General features: G+C 56.1%; 2 protein-coding genes across 5 annotated transcripts in view; one reads left to right on the forward strand and one right to left on the reverse strand.

Annotated features, from left to right (window-relative positions):
• ACTN4 (actinin alpha 4) overlaps positions 1–11294 on the forward strand; it is an 82957-nt gene extending 71663 nt beyond the window's left edge. For 2 of the 4 annotated variants that reach the window (XM_066243716.1, XM_066243715.1), the window contains exons 12-21: positions 1775–1925; positions 4445–4553; positions 4750–4890; positions 4964–5146; positions 5236–5370; positions 6411–6590; positions 7355–7501; positions 8664–8744; positions 9739–9897; positions 10024–11294. In XM_066243716.1, the coding sequence (XP_066099813.1) occupies positions 1775–1925; positions 4445–4553; positions 4750–4890; positions 4964–5146; positions 5236–5370; positions 6411–6590; positions 7355–7501; positions 8664–8744; positions 9739–9897; positions 10024–10182 (1445 nt within the window). In that variant the 3' untranslated portion in view covers positions 10183–11294. Of the gene's footprint in view, positions 1–1774; positions 1926–4444; positions 4554–4749; positions 4891–4963; positions 5147–5235; positions 5371–6410; positions 6591–7354; positions 7502–8663; positions 8745–9738 lie in introns of all 4 variants that reach the window. The other 2 variants (XM_066243714.1, XM_066243713.1) reach the window with 1 other exon arrangement.
• Positions 10827–24141, reverse strand: CAPN12 (calpain 12). Its single transcript, XM_066243717.1, has 21 exons — positions 23905–24141; positions 22701–22770; positions 22406–22524; positions 22082–22215; positions 21195–21363; positions 20372–20446; positions 20214–20299; positions 20072–20146; positions 19326–19489; positions 19009–19244; positions 18600–18611; positions 18207–18415; positions 17990–18032; positions 17845–17904; positions 17296–17353; positions 16643–16713; positions 16481–16543; positions 15080–15158; positions 12065–12181; positions 11911–11969; positions 10827–11818 (listed from the first exon to the last, which is right to left on the reverse strand). The coding sequence occupies exons 1-21, from the start codon at positions 24139–24141 to the stop codon at positions 11792–11794; spliced, it is 2163 nt and encodes a 720-aa protein (XP_066099814.1). The 3' UTR covers positions 10827–11791.
• Between the last annotated feature and the right edge of the window lie 3542 nt (positions 24142–27683).

The following is a 27683-nucleotide window of genomic DNA, read 5'->3' on the forward strand; positions in this document are numbered from 1 at the left end:
GAACTGTTTCCTCCTGTGATTATCCGCATTTTGCATATATGTCTCCATTCCACAGGCTCTGGGTGTCAGTCATTCTTTTGGATTTCCCTTCTGGGCTCTTGACCTGTGTTATCAGCTCTTTAATCCCTTACATGGGGCTCCAGGAAACCGTGGGAACACGGTCTCCTGATGCCCAAGGATGCTGGTCTGACGGCTCACCAGAATTCTTTCCTTGGGAGTGACGCAGGGGCTGGCCTTCACATGAAGGCATTTAGGAAAATTTGGCCTAGTCTTGTGCCAAGGTGGACTGACTGGTTCAGTGGCTTCCCCACAGGCCGGTGCACAGGCATTCTGGCATCTGGTCCTGTGTCTTGAGTCAGGCTGGAGCCCCCAGGCCAATCTGCCCACTCTCATTCCCAAGACCTGAAGCCTGGAGCTTCTGTCCAACCCATGTATGCAAAACAGTAAGGCAGACCAGCCTCCTGGCCCCTCTCAACATCCCTCACAGCCCGCAGGGGTGAGGATCCATGTGGATGCTTCCCAGAAGGTTTTGGGTTATCTGAGGGAAGAAACAAAAATGGAACCTAATTCCCTTTCATGGCTGTCCCTTGGCCTGCATCCAAAGTGGCCGTGGCTGTGGCCCACTCCTTCCAGTCTTCCAGTGTACCCCTCGCTAGTCCTTGCTGAAACTCTGCTGAGACAGAGAAGTGGTAACCTACTATTTTGGGTTCCCACCCTTGGAAGAAAGCAATTTGGGGAAGGGAATTGCAAGCTTGCCTTTGTGGTTAAGTATCCTATCCCAGGGCTGGGACAACAGGGCCAGTGGAGTCAGTCTCCCAGGCTGCCGCCTCCTGCCTGCCAGTGCCAGGCCCTGGCCTTGGGCTAACTAAGATTGCACTGGTCTTGGCTCTGTGCCTGCCTTTCATGGCCACCACCCCACTGAGACTTTAGATGCTGGTGTTGGCCCCATTTCACAGATAAGGGAATAGCTAAGGAGGACTGCATGCCATCCTGCTGCTCTGAGTCGCTGTTGGTCAGGTGCTCTGGTCCAAGCTGGAAAGGGGTGTGCCTGAGCTGCCACTGAGGGGGGGCCTGAGGAGGCTTACCCGAAGCAGCACCCCTTCCCAGGCTGACATTTTCTACTGGTTCTGCACTGCTTTACTGTGCTTACAGGGCCTGCTTGGGCTTCTGTCCTGGGATATGTAATTAGCCAGGCTCCAGGTCTAATAACAGTGTTCCTTCCTTCCTTCAAAGGGCCTGATGATGGGCCCCACCTCATTGCACATGGAAAGCCCTAAAGGCAGTGTGGGGCACATAGGTGTTATCAGCACCCCAAGGGAGCCAGCCCCCATGTGCAGGGAGTAAGCAAAGAGCAGTGGGCTCCAGGAAGAACCATGATGGGAATAGTCTCCCTTCTACCCTGCTGAGGCATGGGCCATACCTCCAGCCTCTTCTCCAGATCACTGCCCTCCAGAGGTGGTATAACAGCCCAGTCTTACAGTCTCTAACCACTAAAGGACACTAAGTTTAGGACACACAGGGTGAGTTGGGAGATCTGGCACAGGCCCACCCAACACCACAGTCTCTTCCAGCTCCATCTAGGATGAAGTTGGGCTCAGAGATCCCTGAAAAGGTCAAAGAAAAAGGTTCTGGAAGTTTCTAGTGTTCGTGACACCATTCTCAGCTAGGCAGGACTTGGGGTCTGTCCCATTTTCCTCCCCCTGGTTGCACAGGCTGCTGGTGGACTCGTGGGCGCTGTTATCTTAGTGTCTCCTGCTTTCTGGCCCATCCACAGGGAAGGAAGCCATGCTGAAGCACCGGGACTATGAGACAGCCACCCTATCAGACATCAAAGCCCTCATCCGCAAGCACGAGGCCTTCGAGAGTGACTTGGCTGCACATCAGGACCGCGTGGAGCAGATCGCAGCTATTGCCCAAGAGCTCAAGTAAGTGTGGGCTCGTGGGCCTGTCACCTGTGTCCCCTCCAACATCCCACCCAGAGCAGTGATGGGTGGCGCCCAAGGTCCAGATATCCAACGCCTAGAGTGGGGTCTCCCAGCCTTCTCCACTCTTGCCCCTCCCTTCACATGTTGTGGCCTTATGGGGTGTTGCCTTTGCCCATCTTGTCTTAACCCCTGATGAGAAACAGTGGGATCTAGATGTTCTGACCCCTTGTCCTGATTCTTTAGGCTCTGTGGGTCCCTGGGCTCTACTTAGCTCCCTGCCACACCGTGGTAATCCCTGGCCCAGCCCCCACCCCACCCCTGCCCCCTAAGGGACTTGCCAGCACAGAGGTGCACAGAGAGCCCATTGTTCTGCATGGCCTCTTCCCTCTCCTGCTCAGAATACACTATTGTTAAGTCCTTCCAGGCAGTGCGTTTGTTTGCCCTCCCTTCCCTGCCCCAGTCAGATAAACTTGTGCACACAATTAGTATACTGAACCTCCAGAGCCAGTAACTGGGACCTTATTCCACCAGTGCAACAGCCCGCAAGCAGGGAGGACCCAGGGAGTGGGAGGCTCAGGGCATTACTTCATGGAAAATCCATAGGCCCTGGAGGGGTGGTGGGGCTCTCAAAATAGCTGTCTGCTCAAAAATAGTATTCTTGGCTAGAACTGCCTTTTCTGCAGACACCGCCCACCCTGTCAGTCATTCCCAGAGTTCTGCTTGATTCTACAAGGCTGGGGCCCAGTGTGATGCCCTGTGGAGCCTCATGCCATGGAGGGTCAGTTTCCTCTCTGACTCAGTCCCTCTACATTGCCCATTTGCTGGCGGGCTCCCCATTTGCTCACCCAGAGGCAGAAGTACCATGGAGCCTTCACTGTACCAGAACACAGGGTCCCTGTTGGAGGCACCCCTTGGGGTCCTGCAGACGCCTAGCATAGAGCTCTTGCGCACCCAAGGCTGAGGAGAGCGAGACCACAGACACAGATGTCTGTAGGGATCATGGCGTGTGGGACGTGAGCAGGTTCCTTAGTTGACCGGTGAGCCCCTGGAAGCTACTAAGAAACAGACTTGGAATAAATCCTAGGCCAGCCTACTTTTCAGGCACTGGGGAACAACCATGTGAAACCCATTACCCTGAGCCAAGGAACAGGCAGTCCCTAAAGCAGCTTTCTGAACAGTAGCGCTAGAGGAGAGAAGGGGGGGCTGTTTAGGGTGCTGTCAGTTTCCCCAAAGATGAGTCAGAAGACCAAGAGCTGGCCCGAGTGAGCCTGGACGGACAACCTGGCTGAGCACTGACTAATGGTGGGGACGGAAACTCGAGCTCACTTAACTCAGCTCACTTAATCCCCCAACTTGGAATACTGATAGCTTTAAATGTTGATGGCCCTTGGCACTCATGTTGCAGAGGGGAAACTGGGGCAAAAGGCCAGGGGTCTCAGGCCCAAGGTCACAGCTAGGAATGGTCGAGTCAGGAATGGAACCCAGGCCACCTGGTCCTCTAGAGGACACACTTTACTGGCCCCTGCCGGGTCTCCCCACCCTCTGCCCGGCCCACAGCGAGCTGGACCCTTGCTCCTACTCCCTCTTGTAGCCTTGTCTGCTCCCCCGGGCCCTGTATTCAGACAGGTGAGAGACAGCCATCTGGTCCCCATGTCCTGTTCCTTCCCCAAGTTCCCAGCTCTTCACTCCCCACCAGGCCATCAGTCCCTTGTACAGTGGCTCCCTGGGACCTACAACTGAGAGTATCCAAGCGTCTGGACCACAGGAACTCTGGGACTGGTGGGAGGTGGAGGGGCGGGAGCATGTGGAAGACTAGGAACCAGGAGTGATTGTCAGCCCAGGGTTTTCCATGCCTCAGTCATTTGAATAATAATACTTATACCCTAATCAGCTCACTTTCTTTTTAAATTTGCTTAGAATGAGATTGTAGGCTAGTTATGTGTTTTGTTTTTTTTAATACTCATTAAAATAAATGCGTAACCTTGGATAACTGTTGTTACTTTTACCTGCTGGGTGCCAGGGACTGCTCTCAGTACTTCACATACACTCAGTGGCTTGCTCTCTGCAGTAGCCCCACCACCACTTCACAGATGAGAAAGCAGAAAACAAGGTTCCCTTGCTTAGGACCACACAAGTACAAAGTCATGGAGCTAGAGTTTAGATGTAGGGAACTCGGCTCCAGAATCCATGCTGTCTACCCAGTGCATTCTGCTCAACTCTCTTCGAAGGAGAAAGCAATCCACATATAGGTTGTTGAGGCCCGCATTCTGTGCCCCCTCCCACTACCACTGAGCTTATTGTAGCTTAGTAACTAACAGAGTGAGTGAGCAGGAGGAAGCCCCCATCCCTCTGTTATCCCCTACCCCCACCTCCAAATTCCTCCTTCCCCGGGGGGCCATGGATAGCCTTGAACATTAATATCCCCTGGTACCAGGGCCTGGGACACTTGGGGGAGGTGGGTCTGGGCACACCCTTCACTGGCCCCTGCTGGGTCCCCCCACCCTCTGTTTGGCCCACAGCGAGCTGGATTACTATGACTCCCACAACGTCAACACCCGGTGCCAGAAGATTTGTGACCAGTGGGACGCCCTTGGCTCTCTGACCCACAGTCGCAGGGAAGCCTTGGAGGTGAGGAGGGGACGGTGTCTCCTAGAGTCTGGTGTCCCCACTGCTCTTAATGCCCAGACCCTTGAGCTTCCCCAGACTTCTCCAGAGGGTACCTTCTCTGACCTCTCAGGGTCCTTGGACCCCTCCCACCATTCACCCCCTTCTGCTTGCTGACTGACCTCCCTCTTCGGTCCCTTTCCCTCCTTGCCCACACCAGAAAACAGAGAAGCAGCTGGAGACCATTGACCAGCTGCACCTGGAATATGCCAAGAGGGCAGCCCCCTTCAACAACTGGATGGAGAGTGCCATGGAGGACCTCCAGGACATGTTCATTGTCCACACCATTGAGGAGATTGAGGTCTGTCCCCACCCATCTTTCTCGTGGGACCTCTGCGGGGCTGGGCTGCCCCTCACCCCTTCTTCTCCCCCAGGGCCTGATCTCAGCCCACGACCAGTTCAAGTCCACACTGCCAGATGCGGACAGGGAACGGGAGGCCATCCTGGCCATCCACAAGGAGGCCCAGAGGATCGCCGAGAGCAACCACATCAAACTGGCAGGCAGCAACCCCTACACCACCGTCACCCCCCAGATCATCAACTCTAAGTGGGAGAAGGTGGGCAGAGCTGTTAGCAGGGCAGGGGCAGGGCTGGACAGGTGAGAGGGCCAGCACCCTGACTGCTCCTGCTCCATGCCCTTTCCCAGGTGCAGCAGCTAGTGCCCAAGCGGGACCATGCCCTCCTGGAGGAGCAGAGCAAACAGCAGTCTAATGAGCACCTCCGCCGCCAGTTTGCCAGTCAGGCCAACATCGTGGGGCCCTGGATCCAGACTAAGATGGAGGTGAGGGCCGTTGCCACAGCCCTTCTGAGCCCTGGGCAGAGTTGGGAAAGACCCCCCAGTAAGCAGGAGGCCAGTGAGCAGGTCACTGACCCCTGAAAGAACGTCCCCTGTCTCAGGGCTAGCGGACAAAGAGAGCCTAGTGGATGTGGGTCCCAGCTCTCGCTGGCTGGAACCCTGGCCCCCGATGGGATTAGGAGGGTGGATAAGATGATATAGATGGAGATGGCCATGCCACCCAGAAGGCTGCTGGGCTGGCGCAGATCTGGGTTTGAGCCTTGACTCTGCCCTTGACTGATGACCATGAGCTCATGCATAATTTAACCTTGCTCCTCCATTTTCTCATCTTTAAAATGGGGGTGAAAACAGTTAAGTCTTATCCTTAAGCAGTGCTGCTGTGCACGGTCAGCGCTGGCCCTGCTTTAGGTGCTATAGCTGTGACCAAGGTGGTTTGACCTTCACCGCCAGCTCACAGTGACCCTGGTGACCTAGCCACAAGACAGTTTGTAACAATGCCGATAGTGACTCTGGTCACACCTTACTAAGTGCTCACTAGTCACCAGGCCCATGCTGACCAACGCAGCCTCTCCGAAACAACAGCCTGGGATGGGGGTTGGGCAGGTCAGCCCTGGCTCAGCGCCAGCTGCACAGCAAGGGCACCAAGAGAGCCAAGGTGTGCGTGTGCTTGTGCTCACAAGCCACAGGCCCTGAAATCAGATCCTGGCTGCCTATTATTGTGAGAAGTTGTTCTGTTTGAGCCTTAGTTTCCACATCTGTAGACAGGGCCTATCACGGTGAATCAGGGGCACCGTGGAGGTGAGGCATGTGTAGCAGTTAGCACAGAGACTCTCGTTTTTACACTGGCTGTTTTTACCCTGGAGGAGAGGGACCACAGGCCTTCTAGGAGGGAGGAACCTTGGGCAAAGGTCCCAGGCAGGGAGGCACCCTGACAGGGAAGCCACCAGCAACGGAGATCTGTGGGTGGCAGATTGTGGCCACGGGTCTGACAGCCCCACCCCCGGTGGCACCCGCCTTGTGTACAGGAAATTGGGCGCATCTCCATTGAGATGAACGGGACCCTGGAGGACCAGCTGAGCCACCTGAAGCAGTATGAGCGCAGCATTGTGGACTACAAGCCGAACCTGGACCTGCTTGAGCAACAGCACCAGCTCATCCAGGAGGCCCTCATCTTCGACAACAAGCACACCAACTACACCATGGAGGTACGCTGTACCCGTCAGGCCCCGCAGGCCCCGCTCTCCCTGTCCCCAGCAAGGAGGGGCCCTGTGTGCAGCCCTGTAGGAAAGGTGTCTGCTACTCCTCTCTCCTTTTATTCTGACTAAAAGGACTAGATCAAAATTTTACATATTTTTAAAAACCGGCGTTTCCCTCACACTGTGCTCCTTCCTGTCACATGACAACACATCTCAGGACAAGCTCCTGAGCGAGCTGGCCAGGCAGCACCCGCCCCTTGGCGGCCTCAGCAGCGGGGCCTCGCTGAAGGACACAAACCCAGGCAGTGTGGGCTGGAGCTCGTGCGCACCGCTCTCGGGGCGGGCTGCGCCGTCAGCCTCCTTATCTTCCTGCTGTAGCTGGGAGTCATCCATGGGGACAGTGTTTACACCGTGGACACCGCAGAGGCCACAGAGAAAGGGAACTTTTTCTCCCTGGAGAGCTAGTTAAACATGACCATCATACCTCTGCAGTTTCCATGTGGACCTGCACAGGTACTGAGCTCTGGCCCTCCGCTACCTCTGTCACCAAGTATAAACTGAGGTGACGTGAACCCTGCTGGTGGGCAGAGGCAGCAGGTGGGTGTCGTGAGGGGCACAAGAGAACATGGGCCTGGATTGGCATTTAGGAGGCTGGTAGGGTGAGCCTCATTCCAGGCCACATACCCAGTCCCGAGCCTTACTCGGCTGCAGCAGCGGTGGTCTCAGCACTCCCGCAGGCCCAGCCTGTGGTCATGCCCTCCTTCCTCCCCCAGCACATCCGCGTAGGCTGGGAGCAGCTGCTCACCACCATCGCCCGCACCATCAACGAGATTGAGAACCAGATCCTCACCCGAGATGCCAAGGGCATCAGCCAGGAGCAGATGCAGGAGTTCCGGGCCTCCTTCAACCACTTCGACAAGGTAAGCAGCTCCCTCTCCCCTTGGCACCTTCCCTTCTGTCACCATTGTCACCATTCCATCTTGCCTCCTCCATCTTTGCATCTGTTGGTTCATTCACATCACAGTTACTACATGTCAGCCGGCAGGGGATGCAGATGTGCATCACCTGAACCCACAGCATGACCAGTTTCTCTTGGGAGGAGAAAGGGGGTCCTGAGCTCTGCTTCAGACTGTACCCTTACCAGCCTGCCCGTGAGTTGCTGGGACGAACTAAGTCCCAGCATACCCAAGAGTTGATACCTAGCCTGTGAATCTGGTCCACGCATACACAGTGTTCTTTGTGTGTGTGTGTGTGTGTGACAGACAGAGAGAGGGCAGACAGGAAGGGAGAGAGATGAAAAGCATTAATTCTTCATTGTGGCTCCTTAGTTGTTCATTGATTGTTTTCTCATATGTGCCTTCATTGGGAGCTACAGCAGAGCAAGTGACCCTTGCTCAAGCCAGAGACCTTGGGGTCATGTCTATGATCCCACACTCAAACCAGCGACCCCACGCTCAAGCTGGTGAGCCTGCGCTCAAGCCAGTAACCTCAGGATTTTGAACCTGGGTCTTCCGCGTCCCAGTCCGATGCTCTATCCACTGCACCACCACCTGGTCAGGCTATACATAGTGTTCTTCAAATTCAGATTTGGTCTGGCTCAAGTGCCAGAGTTTGCCCCAGTCGCCTCCACTGCTAGGCCTGATGTGCCATCTGCCTGCCTTCTGCCTCTGGGTAGGAGTGTGCAGCCTTAGCCCTGCACTGTCAGCAGGGACCCTGACATATCAGTCACGGTTAGGTGCCATTCCTTTTTTCCACCCTAGACCCTGCAGGTGAGGCATGCTCCCCACTCCCTCTGAGTCCTGGGGCTCAATCCTCAGTTTTGCACCACCCAGCTCCCACCTCTGCTCTGGCCCAGAGGAGAGGAGATGAGGCCTCTGGCTGCCCTCCAGGCCACCCCCACCCCTCACCTGCCCCAGCTGTCCTTGGCCATCATCTTGTCCACATCACCTCTAATTTTGTGTTTCCCTCCTCCATGTGCTCCCCTGCCATTGCCCTCTGCATGTAACCCTGGCCCTCCCCCACCTCTGTGCCGGCCTGGTTACCACACTGCCCCTTGCACACCTGCCTTCGGATGCCCGGCAGGACCACGGCGGGGCGCTGGGGCCAGAGGAATTCAAGGCCTGCCTCATCAGCTTGGGCTACGACGTGGAGAATGACCGGCAGGTACGCGCCCCTGGGCCCCAGCAGACCATGGCATTAACTGCTCTTCTCTCTCTCTTCTCCTTTCTGTCTCCCTGCCCCCGCCATGCCACCGCTCGCTGTGTGTGTGCCATCTCATCGGTTCTTGCCTTTTTCCTACCCGTCTCTCTGGACCCCTTCCCCTTACCTGGTCTCTTGGGGCCATCTGTCTCCCCCGCTCCTGCCACTGTCCTGTTTCCCCGCTGTGCACATGGGGCGGCCCCTCTTGCCTACTCTGGGCCTGGCCTCCTCTGCTGTCCCTGCGTCCTCGAGCAGAAACAGACAGGCAGCATGGACTCGGATGACTTCAGGGCTCTGCTTATCTCCACAGGATACAGCCTGGTATGCAGCCTCTGCCTCCCTCGCTGCTGTGCCAATCTCCTCCTCCTCCTCCTCCTCCTCCTCCTCCTCCTCCTCCTCCTCCTCCTTCTCCCCTTCCCCCTCCCTCCCCCTCCTCTCTTCTCCCCCTTCCCCCTCCCTCCCCCTTCCTCCTCCTTTCTCTGCCACTCCCCATCCAGTTTCCTGGTCCTCAGGGACACCCCTCCACCAGATCCGTGCAGCCTCACTCCTGCTGCACCTACTGGGCTGGGGTTTCTCCGGCCACTCCCTGAGCCTCCCACCCCCTTCTTGGAAGTCTGCAGAGAGAGGACGTTAGGCCTCCGACTCTGTCTTTTTCTTTCTCTCTCTTTCTTCCCCACCCTCCAGAGCTAACTTGGGAGCCTAGGGCCGAGGAGCAGCAGACCTGTTTGATCTACACCCCACTTCCCAAAAATGTGGGAGGGGAGGAGTAGAGGGTGCCTGTCCCAGGTCTGGGGCACATAGGGCAGTTACCCAGGGAGTTAAGGCCCTTGGAGGCAGGCTGACAGTTCGCCATGTGTGCCAGGGTCGGACTCCCCTCCTAGCTCAGTTCTGCCACCCGGGCCTGCCGTCCTTCCCTGCTCAAATGCTGCCTGTCCCCTACCCCACTCCTGCCTCACAGGGTGATGCTGAGTTCAACCGCATCATGAGTGTGGTTGACCCCAACCACAGTGGTCTCGTGACCTTCCAAGCCTTCATCGACTTCATGTCCAGGGAGACCACCGACACAGACACAGCTGACCAGGTCATCGCCTCCTTCAAGGTCCTGGCTGGGGACAAGGTAAGCCAGACACCTCCGAGCACCTGGGGCCGGCAGGGAGGGGCTCTGCGGCCAGGGAGGGGCATGAAGGGCTGGAGGACCAGTGTGGGGTGCATATGGCCCAAAGTCCCACCCTGCTGTCCCCAGAACTTCATCACAGCTGAGGAGCTTCGGCGAGAGCTGCCTCCTGACCAGGCGGAGTACTGCATCGCCCGCATGGCACCATACCAGGGCCCCGATGCGGTGCCTGGTGCTCTTGACTACAAGTCCTTCTCTACGGCCCTGTACGGCGAGAGCGACCTGTGAGGGCCAGGGCCCCCACGGAGAGCCCTAACCAAACACCCCCTCCTCAGCCTCCAGGAGGGGCTGGGGGCGCCCCTCTCCCTGCTGTGGGGCCTCCCTGGTCCTGTTCCTCTGACTCTGTATCTATGCAAAGCACTCTGTCAGTCCTTTGGGGGGGCAGGGAGGGGCTGGGGCAGGCTCTCTCCTCTCTCTTTGTCAGTTGGCCAGGAAGTTCTCTCCCCCTCCCCCTGGATAGGGGTACAGGAGACTTGGGGGTCAGCATTTCTGGTCTGACCCCCAAATATGATGTATTTTTTTTTAACTATGTGGAGGAGACAGTGGATCCCCACAGCAAAACAGGTCCCCTCCGAGCCCGAGGAATGCCCACCATACCCTGCCCTTCCTTTCCTCCCAACGTCCCTTCCAGGCCTTCTACATCCAGGCCAAAGCCCTGTGTGCCTTGTCCAGGAACTGTTCTCCCCTGTGATGGGCCCAGCAGAGGGCGCCACAGCCACCCGATAGAAAGAGGACCCCGCCCACTCCCTGCCCCGCCTGCTCCCTCCACCCTTCTCCCTCCTTTGTGATTGCCAGGAGTTGGTGGGTGCGGGTCAGTGCCCGGTTCCTGCAGCAGAGGTGTGGGGCTGGGCAGACCACCCATTTGCCCCCGCCCCCACCAGCTTCCCACCTTGCTTTGTCTGGACCTGCGTCTCTCAGATTTTCTAAGGACCAAACCAAAAAAAAAAAAAAGAAACAAAAAAATACAAAAAAAGCTATAAAAATTTAAAACTTTCAGAGAATTACTATTTACTTTATTAACTTACGGATTTATTATATAAATATATATTCACCTAGCAACATATCTTTGCCGCCTCTTGCTCTCATAATGAAGACATAGCTGATTTGCTCTCCTCCCCTAGCTCCTTAGGATTTTTCTCTGTTGTCTGTCCTCGGGCAGGGGTCTCTGGGGACCTTCCTGAGGTGGAGGGTAGGCTGCTGGCCTGGCTGCCTGTTCGTTGATGGTTTTGTTCCTTTCCCCCATTCCCCTTTCTTTTGTTTTATTCTGATTATTTTTTTCTCGGTTTCTGGATAAACCACCCTTCTGGGGACAGGATAATAAAAACATGTAATATTTTTAAGGAGTCTACAGTGTCTTCTTTTTCTCCCGTCTGCTCTCTGCTTTTTAGCAGAGCAGTGATACAGCACCCCTTGCAGAGTGAGGCAGGGCCTGAGTTGCAGTGAGTGTGTAAAGTAAGAGTGCTGTGGGGAGACCAGGCGGGGCCAGGCACTGTTCTAAGTGCGCAGCATTGACTAACTCCTGTAGCCTGCCCAGGAAATGTGCTGGTATCGTCCCTGTGTACAGGCGAGGAGAGCAAAACACAGAAGTGCAGTGACTTGTCCAGTGTCACCTAGCTGGTAAGTGGTGGAGCCAGAAATCAACTCTAGGCAGGCTGGCTCCCAAGGCCATGACATTAAACCACTGCCTAATGTCAGAACATCAGCCACCAGGCCAGGCAGGGGGGTGGGGACAGGGTAGGCTGGTTTTGTTCAGAGCCCCCTTGCTGTGGAATAAACCCTGGTCCAGGATCAGAGCAGCTCTCCCGCCTTCAGTTGCAGGTGGTCCCATGCCAAGATCCTAGGAGAAGGTGGCCACCTCCATCCACTGGGCAAGAGAAAGTGGGCTTGAGGCAGGGGTCTCCCAGGACTCCTGCTTTCGCCGCCCTGTGCCACCTTCTCCCTCCAGCCCGGGCTCACCTGTTTGCGGGTCAGGCAGATGACGCCCTCACCACCATCCAGGTACTGGCTGCAGTGGCCTGTGCAAAGGGGCAGGTGAGTGCCGACCACCCCAGGCCCCTTGCCAAGGGAGACATCCTCTCTGTGCCCCACCCGTGCCAGGGGTGGCACTCACGGAAGATGCAGGTAAGCTGGGCAACACAGGACACAAAGCGCTCGAAGTCCACACGCAGACGGCTGTCCCGGTAACGGCTGGTAAGGGCCTGGGTCAGCTGGTTGTTAAGGTGGAAGCCTAGGGGGAGGCCTCCTCTGAGCCTGGGCTGCCGTGAGCCCCAGCCCGACTCCCCAGGGAGACACCCAGACACCACAGGGCCTGTTCCCACCTCTCATCCCAGCTGAGCTCCCTTCACTCCTCTGGGCCTCAGTTTCCTCATCTGTCAAAAGGGATTATGACAGTCCTGACCCCATCAGGATGTGTGAAGATGTTCTATGTAGAGAGCTTAAGACAGCATCTGGCACACACTAACTGTCAATGTGCAGGATTTCTGCTAGTGGACCCTGGGAACTATTTCTGTGTAGCAAAGCGTTCTTGTCAGCCCCGTATGGAGTTGTTTCTTTATATTCTACATCATGCGTGATTTCTAAAGTTTAGAAAACCTCTCTGATGAGGAATCTAAACAAGTTTCTAAAAGCCAGAGACACTGGTTCTCCCAGGTCACAGATAACCTTCTGGGACCCAAGGTTGCGGGGTCTCCGTCCTCCTCCATGTCCCACAGGCAACTTCACAGGCCTTTGCTGCCTCCTGAAGCCCGTCTTTCCCCTACTCTCTGCAATCATTTAACAAATATTCAAGTGCCATCACATTTTGTGCCTTGTTCTGGGTGCTTGGGGATGGGGGCTGCTTCCATCCTGGTGGTGTGACTTCTGACCACCTGCCCTTGGAGTGGGGGAGGGCTGCTGTACTCAGGTCATAGGAATACCCGGGCAGAGGATGTGGAAGGGGCCAAAGATGAGCCAAGAACCCCTCAACTTCCCCCTCTGGAATGGCAAGTTTCCTCAGACCACTTCTGTGGGCTCTGTGTCCTGGGGTGCCTGGTGTGGAGTCCTGTCCAGAGTCCCCTGATACTTACTGGGCACTAGTGACCATGACCTCCTAGTTACCCCTCCCCGGGGCCCCAGGGCCCCAAGCACCGGATGACCCTCACAGACTAAATCTCACCCCTGCTGTCCTCCCTCCTCCACTTGGATTTTGGCCTTCCTGCCTCCTTTGCACATGCTATTCGCTCTGCTCAGAATACCTCTGCTCTTGGCTTGGGGCATTCCTATTCATCCCACACTTCTTCAGGAAGCCGTCACAGATTCCCCCCCCCCCCAGAACACAGCATTGGGCACCTCTTCTGGGCTCCCACAGCTCCCTGGGCCCCCCATCCCCACCCTGATTACTCTGAGCTCTCGCTGTCTTTGGTAGCTCTGACCAGGCCTGGACTGGAAGCCGTGGTGGAGGACGGGTCAGGAAAGGGTTTCTGGCACCACTGAATACCCAACATCATCTGGCCCAGGGCTGTGAGCAGTTCAGGCATTCAGGGAATGTTTGCAGAGCAAAGAATGTGACTGAATTGGCAGGTTGTTTCTCCTGCCAATCTCCCCACCTTGAGACTGCCCACCTGTTCCTGGGTCTCTCAGAGCTTGCTTCCTACTGGTCCCCTCCCTGGCACTCCTTCATCTATACAACAGCTGTCACTCCAGCTCCATGCACCCTGACCTGGACTTGCCTCTCCCTCTTCCCTCTTATACATACTTTAAAAAGAGCCAAAGTCGCCACAACCCCCCATCAGTCCTTCCTCTGACCACCTACCTCTAACCACTTGGCTCCAGCCCTACTTGCTCCCTGTCCTCATCTCCATCACTGGGACCCTCCTTCACTTGGCTCCCTCCACACCAGCCTCCTCAGGGTGCAGGTTCCAATCTCAGGGTATTTCCTCTGCCCCAGTGTCCCCAAGGCTCATTCCTCTGGTCTCTGCTCAAACCTAAGCAAGGCCTTCCCTGATCATCCTGTCTCAACCCTCCTAACACCTCCCATTGCGTGCCCTAGCGCCCTGGCCTGCCTTTTTTTTTCTTTTTTCTTTTTTTTAAACAGAGAGAGAGGGACAGTAACAAACAGACAAGAAGGAAGAGAGTTAAGAAGCATCACTTCTTCATTTCAGGTCCTTAGTTGTTCATTGATTGTGTTTTCATATGTGCCTTGACCGGGGAGCTACAGCAGAGCGAGTGACCCCTTGCTCAAGCCAGCGACCTTGGGCTCAAGCCAGCAACCTTATCAAGCTGGTGAGCCCGTGCTCAAGCCAGATGAGCCTGTACTCAAGCGCGACCTTGGGGTTTCGAATCTGGGTCCTCTACGTCCCCATCTGACGCTCTATTCACTGCACCACTCCTGGTCCGGCCTGGCCTGCTTTCTTTACACTAGCACTTATCACCATCTGACCTAGGTGTTTTACTTGTTGTTTGTACCTCCAGAATGTCAGCCCAAGAACACTTGATCCATTTTCTTCTGCCTAGAACACCCAGGTGTTCAGATTCCCTTTCTCCCTGTCCCACGTTTCCCCATCTTCTCTCTGTGACTCCATCCCTCCAACTCTGTCTTGGGCTCCTTTCTTTGCTGCACATCCTTGGATCATTGACCTCCCCAAGTCTCACCCTTCACTTTGCCATGGGCTAGGTGGGATCTGGGAGTCCCTGTCCGATTAACCCCCCAGCCCGTGCCCCTCCACACACTGGGGGAAGTCATATTCATGCAGCCATACTGTGTCAGAGCCACCTTACAGAGGGAAACGGAGGCTCAAGGAGGTGGACTCACTGTCCAGGGTCCCCAAGGAGTAAGTCAGTAATTAGGATTCCAACGCAAGCTCAGGGGAACCCAGGACATTCTGCCATGGTGCCCTGGGGACCAAGGCCTCTCTGACACCAGCTCCTGCACCCTCCCAGGCTCATGTCCCTCTCATACCCTCCTTTCCTCACAGAAGATTCTACCCCTTGGCCTCTCACGGTCACACAGTCCCTGCCAAGAGCTGGCAACAAGCTAAGATGTCAGCTTTATGGATGTCTGCAGCTGAGTGGGCTGCTGGGACTAAAAGTACAGGGCAGGAGAGGGAGCTGATGTCTGCACAACCCACCCCAGGACCTACGTCCATACCTGCAGCATTGAGCGCCAGCCTCAGCTCGTGGGAGTTCATGGTTGCAGAGGCATCCTGGTCGAACTTGTTAAATATGGCCTGGGTGGGGAGAGATAGGTCATCCCTGAGCTCCCTGAGGAGGGCTGAAGGGGGCCTCAGAGGCCAGACAGCCTGGGCTCCCACCCCAGCTCCCTTTCTTCCTGGTTTCATGCCCTGGGGAAGCAGCTTCGCCACTTTGGGCCTCTGTTTTCCAGTCTGTAAAATGGGATCAATAGTAACAGCAGTAACAGGGTACTACCCACAAGAACCCTGGCCAGATTGCTCAGCTGGTTAGAGCACTGTCCCTATATGCCAAGGCTGCAGGTTCAGTCCCTAGTCAGGGCACATATAAGGATGAACCAATGAATGCATAAGTAAATGGACCAACAAATCAATGTCTCTCAAATCAGTTTTTTAAAAAGCTTTAAAAAAAAACGTTTACCCACAATGAGCCTAGTGAGGGCTCAATAAATGGGAGCTTATCACCATTATTAGTATAGACAGGCTTTAAACTATTTTCTTCCCCAAAACATGGGTTTCTGGGAAGGAGGGGGGAGGAAATCACCACCTCCCATTGCTAGACAAGCAACATCACCTCCAAGGGGAAGACACTAGCCTGAGATCACGGCGCCAGAGTGGGCTGCGCTGGGAGCTGAAATGCTCAACCCAGGAAGAGCCTGTGCTTTTTTTTTTCCCTTTAAGATTTTATTGATTTTAGTAAGCCAGGGGGTAGGGGGATGGGAAATACCAGCTCACAATTGCTTCTCCTATGTGCCTTGACAACCAGCAACCTCAGCATTCCAGGTCAACGCCTTACCCACTGCACCACCACTGGTCAGGCAGTGTGCTCTCTTTTTTTTTTTTTTTTTTAACAGAGAGTCAGAGAGAGGGATAGACAGGAAGATGAGAAGCACCAATCATTAGTTTTTCGTTGCACATTGCGACCCCTTAGCTGTTCATCAATTGCTTTCTCATATGTGCCTTGACCGCGGGCCTTCAGCAGACCGAGTAACCCCTTGCTCGAGCCAGTGACCTTGGGTCCAAGCTGGTGAGCTTTTGCTCAAACCAGATGAGCCCGTGCTCAAGCTGGCAACCTCCGGGTCTCGAACCTGGGTCTTCAGCATCCCAGTCCAACGTTCTATCCACTGCGCCACCGCCTGGTCAGGCAGTGTGTTCTTTCTTGATGCCTGAGCTGGTCAGTGCCCCTAGAGGGACCACAGAGGGTGATGGGCCAGGGATGTCCCTGCCAGATCCCTCCAAGTTGGTGTGTGTGGTCTAGCCCCCTTCTCTCCTGAGGCTCTGCTAGCCCTCAGAGCAGCTATGTCCCTATTAGTAAAGTGCCTCTCCAGGAGGAGGTGGCTCCACCCAAGCCCCCACCTTACCTGCCACTCCCGGAGGTGGCCCCAGAGCTGCTGGAAGTGGCGCAGGGCCAGGCTTCGCCCATGCTGGAAATGGGAGATCAGCTAAAGTCAATGTCCCTAGAAGGGGAGCCAGGGGCTCCAGCATCCCCATCCCCCTACCCAGGCACGGCCCCCATCATATACCCCAAAACACTGCAGCAGCTGCTCACAGGTCCTGATCCCAATCTCTCCACAGGTCCAGGTGTGGGCCCGGGCTATAGAAAACAAAAACTCCAAACTTCCTGTGGGCCAGTCATCATTGGGAGTGCTAGGGATTACTGCATCACATTTTTTTTTAATTTTTATTTTATTTTATTTATTCATTTTAGAGAGAGGAGAGAGAGAGAGACAGAGAGGGAAGGGAGGGAGGAGCAGAAAGCATCAACTCCCATATGTGCCTTGACCAGGGAAGCCCGGGGTTTCAAACCCACGACCTCAGTGTTCCAGGTCGATCGATGCCTTTACCCACTGTGCCACCGCAGGTCAGGCCTGCATCACATTTTATACAAACCGAGGCAACAGAAAGCCAAAGAACTGCTGGTAACTAATGAAGCTGGGATTTAAACCCAGGCAAGGCGGCTCTGACTGCCAATAGCAGCCACACTCCCTGCCTCTCCCTCAGAGGAAGGGGGCTTATGAGTGGCTGTGGCTTTGGCCACCGGTCCTGCCATGGAACCCACGTGTAAGGAAACACCATCAAGTTGAGCCCAGGGTTCCTGTGACCTGACTCCCAGCAGCATCATGAATTCACACACACACAGTGGTCCCCACTAGGTCCACTCTGGTCCCCAACTCACCAGGCTCCAGGGCAATGCTTAATAAGGTCTGGAGCTGAGGGGCACTGAGTTCTTCCGCCTGGTCAGGGAGAGAGCAGGTTATGAGGCCATTCACTCAGGCAGCCATTCAACAAGGGGCTCTGGGCCCAGCTCAAACAGCATGCTGGGCAGTACTGGGGAGGGACACAGCACACTGGGTCAGGCCTGCCCTCTCCAGAGATCATGGTCCAGGTTGGGTGGTCAGGGCTGTAATGGGGGAAGCCCTACGCTGTGGGAGCCCATAGCAGGCATGTGGCTGACCAGCTTGGGGAGGGCCAATCCAGCTTTCAGTGGAGGGTACATTAGAAAGATGAGGACTTAGATAGAGCAAGGGGGATGAAGGAAAAGCACTCCCAAGGAAGAGGCACAGACTGAGCAAAGGTCCTGAGGCAGGGGAAAGCTGTGAGCATTTTGAGAGAAGGTCAGGAAATTTAAGCACAGGGTGTGTGTGTGGGGGAATTAAACATTCATGTTAAGGAAGGGATTCGAGGGGAGGGGCGGGACCCCTTTAGCCCTGTACCCTGTCCTCACCTCTCCTGCCAGCTCCTGAAACAGCTGCTCCAACCCCAACTCCAGGGAAACGTTGGGGGCCTGCGGGGTGTGGTGGGGGTTTAGTTGTGCCCAAGAGGGTCCCCACTTCCACCCCGTCATGGCTCCTCCCGGAGCAGCCCCTCACCACCAGAGCGTGCAGATCAGCGCTGATTACGTCGTCGATCTCCCTGCAAATTACAGACCGGAAATGGGGGAGGGTCTGCTCACCCCACTCACCGTCTGGGGCTGGGCGCGGGTGGGGTCTAGGCAGGATCCTGGGGCCCTGGGCTGATCCACGGGGGCTGCGAATTCCGGAGGCGGGTCTGGGGGTCCCGAGGGAGGATCTGGGGACCCAGGCTTACACAGCGGTGTGGCGGCGCTCGGAGAAGATGCGCAGCGTAAAGTCGGCTTCGTCGCCGGCACTGGCGGCGCTGGGAACCACCAGGTAGTGGCCGGGGCGCAGGCGGCAGCGGCGGCTCACGTCGCGGCGGGCGCTGAAAGGCGAGCGGTCGGCGCGCAGCAGGCCCGACAGGAGCTCGCGACTACGCGTGGAGTCCCAGAGGCCCAGCAGCTGGCGGGGTGGGGACAGCATGATCATGACCGCCCACGTTCGCCCCACCCGGCCGTCCACCCACCGCGCCGCTCCGGATCCTCCGCCCATCACGCCAAGCGCGCCCCAGGCCGTCTCTGCCCCAGAGCAGGTTGTCCGCGGCCCCGGACACGGTTCAGGGTAGAGTCTGGGATGGGAAACCCACCTCCACTGGGATCTGTTAGAAGGAAGAGCAAGGGGGAGTGCTTCAGAGTTCCGTCTTCCCACTCCACCCTCATCAAGCCCCTGGCCCCCAGTCCCTGTCCACACCCCTCCTGGATCCCTCCGTCTCATCTGTGCCTCATCTGCTCCTTGCCCTCTCCCTGATCCTAGCCCCCACCCCTTTCTCCTTCCTGACCCTTACAACCTCCAGCCTCTCCCTGTGCCCTCCCTAGCCCCTCGGTCTCTCCTTGACATCCCTCTGACTCCCTCAGCATGCACTAGAGCCCAATCTCTGCCCCCCTTCCTGCCCTCAGCCTCCCCAGGCCCTCCTGCCCTTCTGGGGCCCTCCCTTGCCCCCTGCCCTTCCATGCCTCCCTGCACCCTGCTGCCTCTCCTCACCCCGGGGCTCCCACCTGGAACACATGGAAGCCCACAGTGAGGTAAGTGAGGCCCTGGGCCCTCAGGTGCCGCCGGTTGCGCTGAATGAGTGACAGGAGGACAGTGCACTTGGGGACACGGCCCCCTCGGCCCCCTCGAGCAGGGCCCCGTGCCCCTGCTGCTCCCCAGCCTCCGCAGGGCCCGTCCTCATCTTCCTCCTCATCAGGCTCCAGCAGCGTCAGCCGGAACTGGGGGTTGGTCCAGAAGGTTTCTAGTAGAGGAGGAAGAAGTGTGGTTATCTGGCTAGCCGCAGCCCCCTTGCTTGCCTCCCGGGGTCCCCTGCAGGCCTCACCAGCAGCAGGCTGGCTCCCACCAGAGTTGAAGCCTCGCACCCAGCGGCCTTGGAAGATGTGGATGTGCCAGCCCCCTCCAGCTGGGCTGGGACCCAGCACCTCGGGGCTCAGCGAACAGATCTGGACGGTGTTGAAGTGGCGGAGGAAGTCTTGCAGCTCCATCCTGCACAGTGGCCAGCAGTCAGACCCTGACCAGCCCCCAAATCGCAGGCTCCCCAATTTCTTCAAGTAATGCCAAGTATCCACCAGTCCACCAAATAGTACCATGTTTCCAGAATGACTACCCAAATCTCTGAGCCTTCCAGCTCCCCAGATTTCTCCAGGTCCTCAGAAATGCCCCACAAATAGCCAAGATCCACAAACTCCCCTCAAACATTGTCAAATTGTTGTTAGCCCCCAAATATCAAGAACCTCAGACTCTCAGTTACCAACAGATATCCTTGAGCCCCTCAACATTGCCAAATCTCAAGAAGTGCCCAAGGTGTCACCAAACCCCCCAATTGCCCTAAATACTATCCATTCCTTTCAACCCCCTAAAGATTAATTACTATGCCTCCAGATGCCCCTAATGTTACTATTAATTCTCCCTCAACTCTTTCAGATAGAAGCCCACTTCAAAATTACTATTCATATGGACAGTTTCTCCCCATTAGGATGCATCCCCATGAATTTCTGATATGTGCCTTCAATCAGGACCTCTGCTCCCTTCCTGAGCCATGCTGGTTGGTGTCCCTCCCCTACTCACCAGAACTCGCCATCCTCCTTCTTCACCAGCAAGGCATCTCGCCACTCCATGGGGAGCACATCCCAGCGTGGACAGCTGTGGAGACCGGGGTGTAAGAGGTAAATGGGTGGAGCCAACCCCCCACACCCCAAATCCATCCCACCTGTCGCTCCAGGCACCGGTCCATTCCACGTGGCCCCATGGGTTCCGCAGCCGCAGCAGCCGCACTTTGGTGAAGCCCAGTGACATCTGAGGGGGGTATCGTCAGTAACGGTTAACACCTGGACACCCCCTGCCATCCTGCCTATAGGGATTGCTCACCTTGTGCGTGCCTGTGACTGAATACGCATGTCCCTTAACCAGCCCGTCTTCTGTACGGTACTCGCCCCGATCACTCTGGGCAGAGGACAGAGGATGGTGAGACCACGTTGAGGGACAGGAGGGTGGCTGCTCCTCTCTGTTCCTCGACCTCCTGTCACCAAAGGAGTCAACCGGAGCACCCACGAGACTGATACAAGGCTCAGAGAGGGGGTGGTAGTTTGTGAGTGAAGGCGAGAGAAGAAGCAGAAAGAGGGAGACTGAGACAAGACAAAGATAGATGGAAAGAGGAGACAGAGACCTAGAGACAAAGAGAGATACAGAACAGAGGGAGACAGGCAGAGAAACACGACAGATCAAACGAGTAAGTAACTGAGTAAAGGGTAAAGCAAATGAGTAAGTTAGACTGACTATGTAATTGGATCAATATGAACATATGACCTAAGCCGAGCCCCTTAAAATCAATCCTGGACTTTTGCTGAGATTCTTAGAAAGAGGTACTTTTCTTTTTCACTCCTGGGGTGCTGTGTGGTAACTGGGGGGGGGAGGGCTCATTTGTGCCCATGAGGGAAAGGCCTACCTGAGAGTGAGGCTAACCCAGAACCAGGAATAGAAAAACATATTCACAATGTCTGCTAATGATCTGGATCCAGCTGTGCTTGAAGGTTGTTCGTTATGAGAGTAAATAAATGTCCCTTTGACTTGGTCATGTTTGATTTGTGAGAGAGAATAAGCCAGCAGTGAGAGAGGACAGAGGACACCTCCCCCTCCCGCTGTGACTATACACTGGTTCTGGTGGGGTTCTCCATGGAAGTCCAGCTCTCACCAGGGCAGTGGCACCCACAAGAGACTCCTTGGCCAGCGCATGGCGCAGGACTGCGAAGAGGCCTGGGGTGTCTTGTGTCAGGTAGAGCACCTCGCCCACACCGCCTGTGAAGTCCACGAAAGCTTCATTCATGTGGCCGCCGCGCATTGCCTCATAGGAGCCATGGAGCCTGTGGGAGCAGGTCTGGCATGGGGTGTCCGAAGCATGGACGAGCATCTCGGGACCTGGGGCATCGGTCCCAGGGTATGGGGTTCCAGGGGCTATTCCTGAAATTTGCAAACTCGAGGTGGGGGATTGTGTCACACTGGAAGCCTTTGGTCCTGAGCCACCAAGACTGTGTGATTTGGGGGGTCTCGGAAGAACTGTCAGAATTGTGAGCACCCTGGGGGCTGTGTCTGAAACTTGGAATCCCTGGGAGATAGATGTCTGCTTTGGAGGTAATCCTATGGATTACCTCGTCAAGGATTTCGGATCTGCAGGATGGGAAAAGACAAAGATCTGAGGGTTCTGGGCCATACACCCAATATTTTGGGGGATGTTTTCTGTTTCTCAATGCACCAGGAGAGATTGTCTGAGCTTATAGGCCTCCAAAGGGGGAAAATCTTAGATTGGGTGATTTCAGGGCCCAGTAAGAGATTTCAGGCTCTTTAAGAATCCTGGATTTTTGATGGGTCTCTAAGAATGTTTTGTGTGATGTGGTGGTGGAGGAAGGCGTTTACAATTTGGAGGGCTTCACGGGACGGTGTGGCATTAGGGTCTCAGGGGCCGTGATTCGGTTTGGGATCCCCAGCTGGGTGTCTAGAAGATCCCAGAAGTTGAGGGGCTCTGGGGGCCCCACATGGCTGGGACTTGGGGTTACCGCCAGAGGAAGGCGTTGGGGTCCTTACTTGGCATAGGCCTTCTCCAGAAGGGGGGCCCAGAACTCATTCCGTTGTTCTGAGCGCACGAACATCAGCTTCCCCTCGTGCACAGGCAGCCTGTCGTCCACAATGACGTCCACCCAGCAGCCAAACTGCCAGAGCTGGTGGGGGAAGCGGCAGGGCTCCGGCTCAGCGTCCAACCTCCAACCCCTCCTGGGCCCAACCTCTGACCCCTGACCCTACTGATCTGTACAGAATTCCAGCCCCAAGGGAATAATGTCAACTATGAAATCCATGTCATGGGGGTGGGGGAGGGGGGACTAAAGCATGAACAAAGGGACGGAGCTTTACCTGGAAGTGAAAGACACCTGCGTAGCCGTCTCGGAAGCCCTGTCCGGGGGGCACCACCCGGCACAGGAGTCGGGGGTACAGAGTGAGGGAAGCAGCGGCCGCGAGAAACCAACAGTTACCTTGGAGGAAAAAAGGAGACTAAAGCCCAGGGAGAGGAGAGGCTGAGGGGACAGCTGAGGGGTGGGGAGGGGGAGGCTAAGGGGTAAGGAGCAGGAGACTGAGGGCAGAGGTATCAGGGTCCCAGCTGCAACTGGCAGGATCTCGGGGCTCTAGATGTGTTGTCCAGTGGTCTCACCCAGCCTCCCCTGACACACGTCTGTCCGGCTCATGTCTTCACAGATGAAACGGGGCTCAGCACAAAACTCCTGGGGGTGATGGGAATTCAGGCTTCAGCCAGGAAAGGGAGGGAAGGAGCAACGTGGAGATCAGACACCTGGGTCCCCCCTGCCTTTACTGTTCCAGAGTAATGAATTCCTCCAACCCCATGAGAGGCTTGGGAAGCCCGTGGTGCAGGTAGGAGGCTTCCCTGGACCTTCCCAGACCCAGAATGGCTGAGTCTGCCCAGAGCTAGTCCCACAGTGACTCCTCAGACCCGGAACCCACCCCCCAACCCCTCCTCACTCAGACCCGGAACCCACCCCCCAGCTCTCCTCCCTCAGACCCAGCTCTCCTCCCTCAGACCCAGAACCTACCCCCCAGCTCTCCTCCCTCAGACCCAGAACCTACCCCCCAGCTCTCCTCCCTCAGACCCAGAACCCATCCCCCAGCTCTCCTCCCTCAGACCCAGAACCTACCCCCCAGCTCTCCTCCCTCAGACCCAGAACCTACCCCCCAGCTCTCCTCCCTCAGACCCAGAACCTACCCCCCAGCTCTCCTCCCTCAGACCCAGAACCTACCCCCCAGCTCTCCTCCCTCAGACCCAGAACCTACCCCCCAGCCCCTCCTCCCTCAGACCCAGAACCCATCCCCCAGCCCTTCCTCCCTCAGACCCGGAACCCACCCCTCAACCCTTCCTCCCTCAGACCCAGAGCCCACCCCCCAGCTCTCCTCCCTCAGACCCAGAACCCACCCCCAGCCCCTCCTCCCTCAGACCCAGAACCCACCCCTCAACCCTTCCTCCCTCAGACCCAGAACCCACCCCCAGCCCCTCCTCCCTCAGACCCAGAACCCACCCCTCAACCCTTCCTCCCTCAGACCCAGAACCCACCCCCAGCCCCTCCTCCCTCAGACCCAGAACCCACCCCTCAACCCTTCCTCCCTCAGACCCAGAGCCCACCCCCCAGCTCTCCTCCCTCAGACCCAGAGCCCACCCCCCAGCCCCTCCTCCCTCAGACCCAGAACCCACCCCCAGCTCTCTTCCCTCAGACCCAGAGCCCACCCCCCAGCTCTCCTCCCTCAGACCCAGAACCCACCCCTCAACCCTTCCTCCCTCAGACCCAGAACCCACCCCCAGCCCCTCCTCCCTCAGACCCAGAATCCAGCCCCCAGCCACACTTTACATGGGGCCTCATCCATTTCACCCCTTTGGCCTTCTCTGAGTCCGGCCCCAGCTGGTCATAGCCAAGAGCATCAGGTCCAGCAGGGAAGTAGGGGTCACGGAACAGGATCCCCTCATCTAGGCAAGCTGCTCGGATTGCCTCATAGTTCTGGCCTCTGAAAGGCTTTGGTTCTTGGGCTCCAGGTCCTTCCTTCTCGTCCACCAGCTGGATGGTGACCTTCCCGCTGCCACACGCCATCTGGACATTCTGAGCTCACGGGCTGACCCTAGGCCCTTTAATCTCCTGAGTCACGGGGGTGGGGGTCTTTAGGCAGTGAGAAGCCTTCTCTCGTTAATACTAATTGATGGTTTGGGGTGCAGCAGAGCATGGACGCCTCTTCAGTGGTTTCCTCCCCAGGGCGTGGGGCCTTCAGTTGTGGCCAGGGTGGCAGCTTAATGGGCTTGGCCCAGAGCAGGAGAGAAGGAGGGCAGAACTGAGGGAGTACTGGCTGCAGCTGTGGGAGTTCCTAGAAGGAGGTCAGTGTACAGGGTATGTTTCTGCAAGCTTGCCCCAGTCTGTCTCCATCTGTAGGGCTGAGAGGGCAGTGTATCTACTGCTGCTCTGACCTCTCCCTCTCTCTGTCTGACCTCTTCTCTCTCTGCCTGCCATTGTATCTCTCTTCTCCATCTCGACCTCACTCTCTCTATCGCTCATCTCCTTCATTCTTTCTCTAGTTTTTTTGTTTGTTTGTTTCTGAAGTTGGAAACGGGGAGGCAGTCAGACAGACTCCCGCATGCGCCCGACCAGGATCCACCCGGCATGCCCACCAGGGGACGATCCTCTGCCCATCTGGGGCGTTGCTCTGCCACAACCAGAGTCATTCTAGCGCCTGAGGCAGAGGCCATAGAGCCATCCTCAGCACCCGGGCAAACTTTGCTCCAATGGAACCTTGGCTGCGGGAGGGGAAGAGAGAGACAGAGAGGAAGGAGAGGGGGAGGGGTGGAGAAGCAGGTGGGCACTTCTCCTGTGTGTCCTGGCCGGGAATCGAACCCAGGACTCCTGCACGCCAGGCCGACGCTTTACCACTGAGCCAACCGGCCAGGGCCTCTTTCTCTAGTTTTTGTTTGTCTTTGCATGTCCCTCGTCTCTATCCCTCTCTCTTTGTCCCTCTGCATCTCTCACTGTGCTGTTTATCTTGTGCATGCCTCACTATCTGTCCCTCTCCATCTTTCTCTCTATCCTTACAACACCTCCCTGACAAGGCAAACCTCGGACTGTTCTCTCTACCCTTACAACACCTCCCTGACAAGGCAAACCTCGGACTGTTCTCTCTACCCTTACAACACCTCCCTGACAAGGCAAACCTCGGACTGTTCTCTCTACCCTTACAACACCTCCCTGACAAGGCAAACCTCGGACTGTTCTCTCTACCCTTACAACACCTCCCTGACAAGGCAAACCTCGGACTCGTTGCCCAGGGAGGGCTGACCACGAAAGGCTGCTGGGGCTGGGGCCAGGCCTATTAGCGTCCACGGCAGCCTGCACCGCTTGCACGCAGCTCAGAGTCCAGTGGAACATCCCCAAAAGGATGCTGGGCCATTGGAGGAAATGGGCAGAATCAGTTCTGAGAGGCCAGAAATTCACCGATTTTTGCCCCAGCAGACCTTGTACCCTCAGTGCAGATCTCCTGCCCTGGCAGAGCACCATCACCTCTGTGGCGCCCAAATGCGCCTCAGCTTTCTGGCATCTTTCCCTCCAAATGGACTGAAAGATATTATCTGAGTCCCGCTGTATGGCCACCAAAAGAGGGTTATAAAACAGGCTTTCTTCCCGTAGAATTGTCAAGACCACCCTCACCTATGTGAGGCAGGCGGTAGTGGTTAGGAGCCAGAGAGCCTGGATTCAAATCCAGACTCTGTCACTTGTGTAAGTCACTTACCCTCTCAGTGCCTCAGTTCATGGGGTCACCACCTCTGAGGATCTATCTCAGAGGATTGTTGTGAGAAGCAAATGGGTTATTAATATGCGGGACACATTCAGAGCAGTGCCTAACACAGAGTTGGTGCTTAATAAACAGACATGATGACTGTACTGAGGTCCCATCCATGGTGACTTCCACATCTAGCCCCTGTTTCTGCTACTTTCCGGTCAGCTCTTCCATCCGCTATCTGTTCATGTTCCCACCCTGGGAGGACACAGCTCTCTGCCCTTTTATTTGCCCCAAAGTACCACTAATGGTAGGAGGAAGCTTTTAATAAAACCTGACTGACATCTTGCAGTAACCAGGAAACAGCTACTTGTGAAAAGTGCCTGTCAGATTACCAGGCTTTTTTGGTCTACCACCTTCCCTCCCCCTCCTGCCCCTTCTGGCTTCCATCTGCAGGCCCCTCCTGGCATTTGCTCCTCCTAGCTGCCCGTTGGCTGCCGAGTTGCAGGGCTCTGGTCACATCTCACAAACAAGTGTTCTCTTATCATCACTCTCCATTAGCACCCCTTACACTCAGAGTCCCAAATATGCCTTCCCCAGCCAACCTACGAAAATGCATGATGCCATTGTACTGGATGTCTGCTGCTTTTCAAGCCCAGCATCCCCTGTGTCCTTTTCTGGAATCAACACCCCTATTATCTTTTAGAGATGCACCTTATTCTCAAGCCCAGTATCTCTGGTTGGGCTGGCCCCTCACCCCTGGCCCAGGGAAGGATGTTTGACCAAGACCAGCCAATCGGAACAGCTCAGTTCCTGGCCACACCCTCTCATTCAGTGTAGGGGAGGCCCAGAGCGGGCCTCTTTTTCCCTGGAGCTATTTAAACTGGCAGGAAGTAAGCTGGGAATGTCCGGGCTGTATGAAGACAGCGCGGAGCAAAGCAGAGCCAGGTGATGGGAACAGAGGCAAGATTTCCAGGAGCATAGAGCCCCTCAACCCAGAAGTGCTTGAAATCAAACTTTTACATTAAAGGAGCCAATAAATTCTGCTCTTCTCTTTTCCCCAATTTTTATTATTTTAGTTAATTTTATTTCATTTAGTTTTACTTATTTTCTCCCTAGCAACCAAAAGAAACCTTTCCCAGTTAATTGGCATAAGTTTTGCGGCAATACACCAGCTTGAAGGACCCCTAAGGAGTAAGAGATCAACACAGCCTGAAATGCGGGGCCTGGTGCCAACTCTCTCCCTTCCCAACCCTGTGTAGTGTTCCGCTTCACAAAGTTAAGATTGCACTTGAGCCATTAAAAATTTTTGTTTAGGCCCTGGCCGGTTGGCTCAGCGGTGGAGCGTCGGCCTGGCATGCGGGGAACCCGGGTTCGTTTCCTGGCCAGGGCACACAGGAGAAGCGCCCATTTGCTTCCCAACCCCCCCCCCCCCCTTCCTCTCTGTCTCTCTCTTCCCCTCCCGCAGCCAGGGCTCCATTGGAGCAGGGATGGCCCTGGCGCTGGGGATGGCTCCTTGGCCTCTGCCCCAGGCGCTAGAGTGGCTCTGGTCGCGGCAGAGCGACGCCCCGGAGGGTGTGCCGGGTGGATCCCGGTTGAGCGCATGCGGGAGTCTGTCTGACTGTCTCTCCCTGTTTCCAGCTTCAGAAAAATATAAAAAAAAAAAAAAATTTTTTTTTTGTTTAAAACACTATTATGGCCCTGGCCAGTTGGCTCAGTGGTAGAGCATCGGCCTGGCGTGCAGGAGTCCTGGGTTCGATTCCCGGCCAGGACACACAGGAGACGCGCCCATCTGTTTCTCCACCCCTCCCCCTCTCCTTCCTCTCCTTCCTCTCTGTCTCTCTCTTCCCCTCCTGCAGCCAAGGCTCCATTG

This window comes from Saccopteryx bilineata, chromosome 9, assembly GCF_036850765.1.
Source record: "Saccopteryx bilineata isolate mSacBil1 chromosome 9, mSacBil1_pri_phased_curated, whole genome shotgun sequence".
Taxonomy (NCBI): domain Eukaryota; kingdom Metazoa; phylum Chordata; class Mammalia; order Chiroptera; family Emballonuridae; genus Saccopteryx; species Saccopteryx bilineata.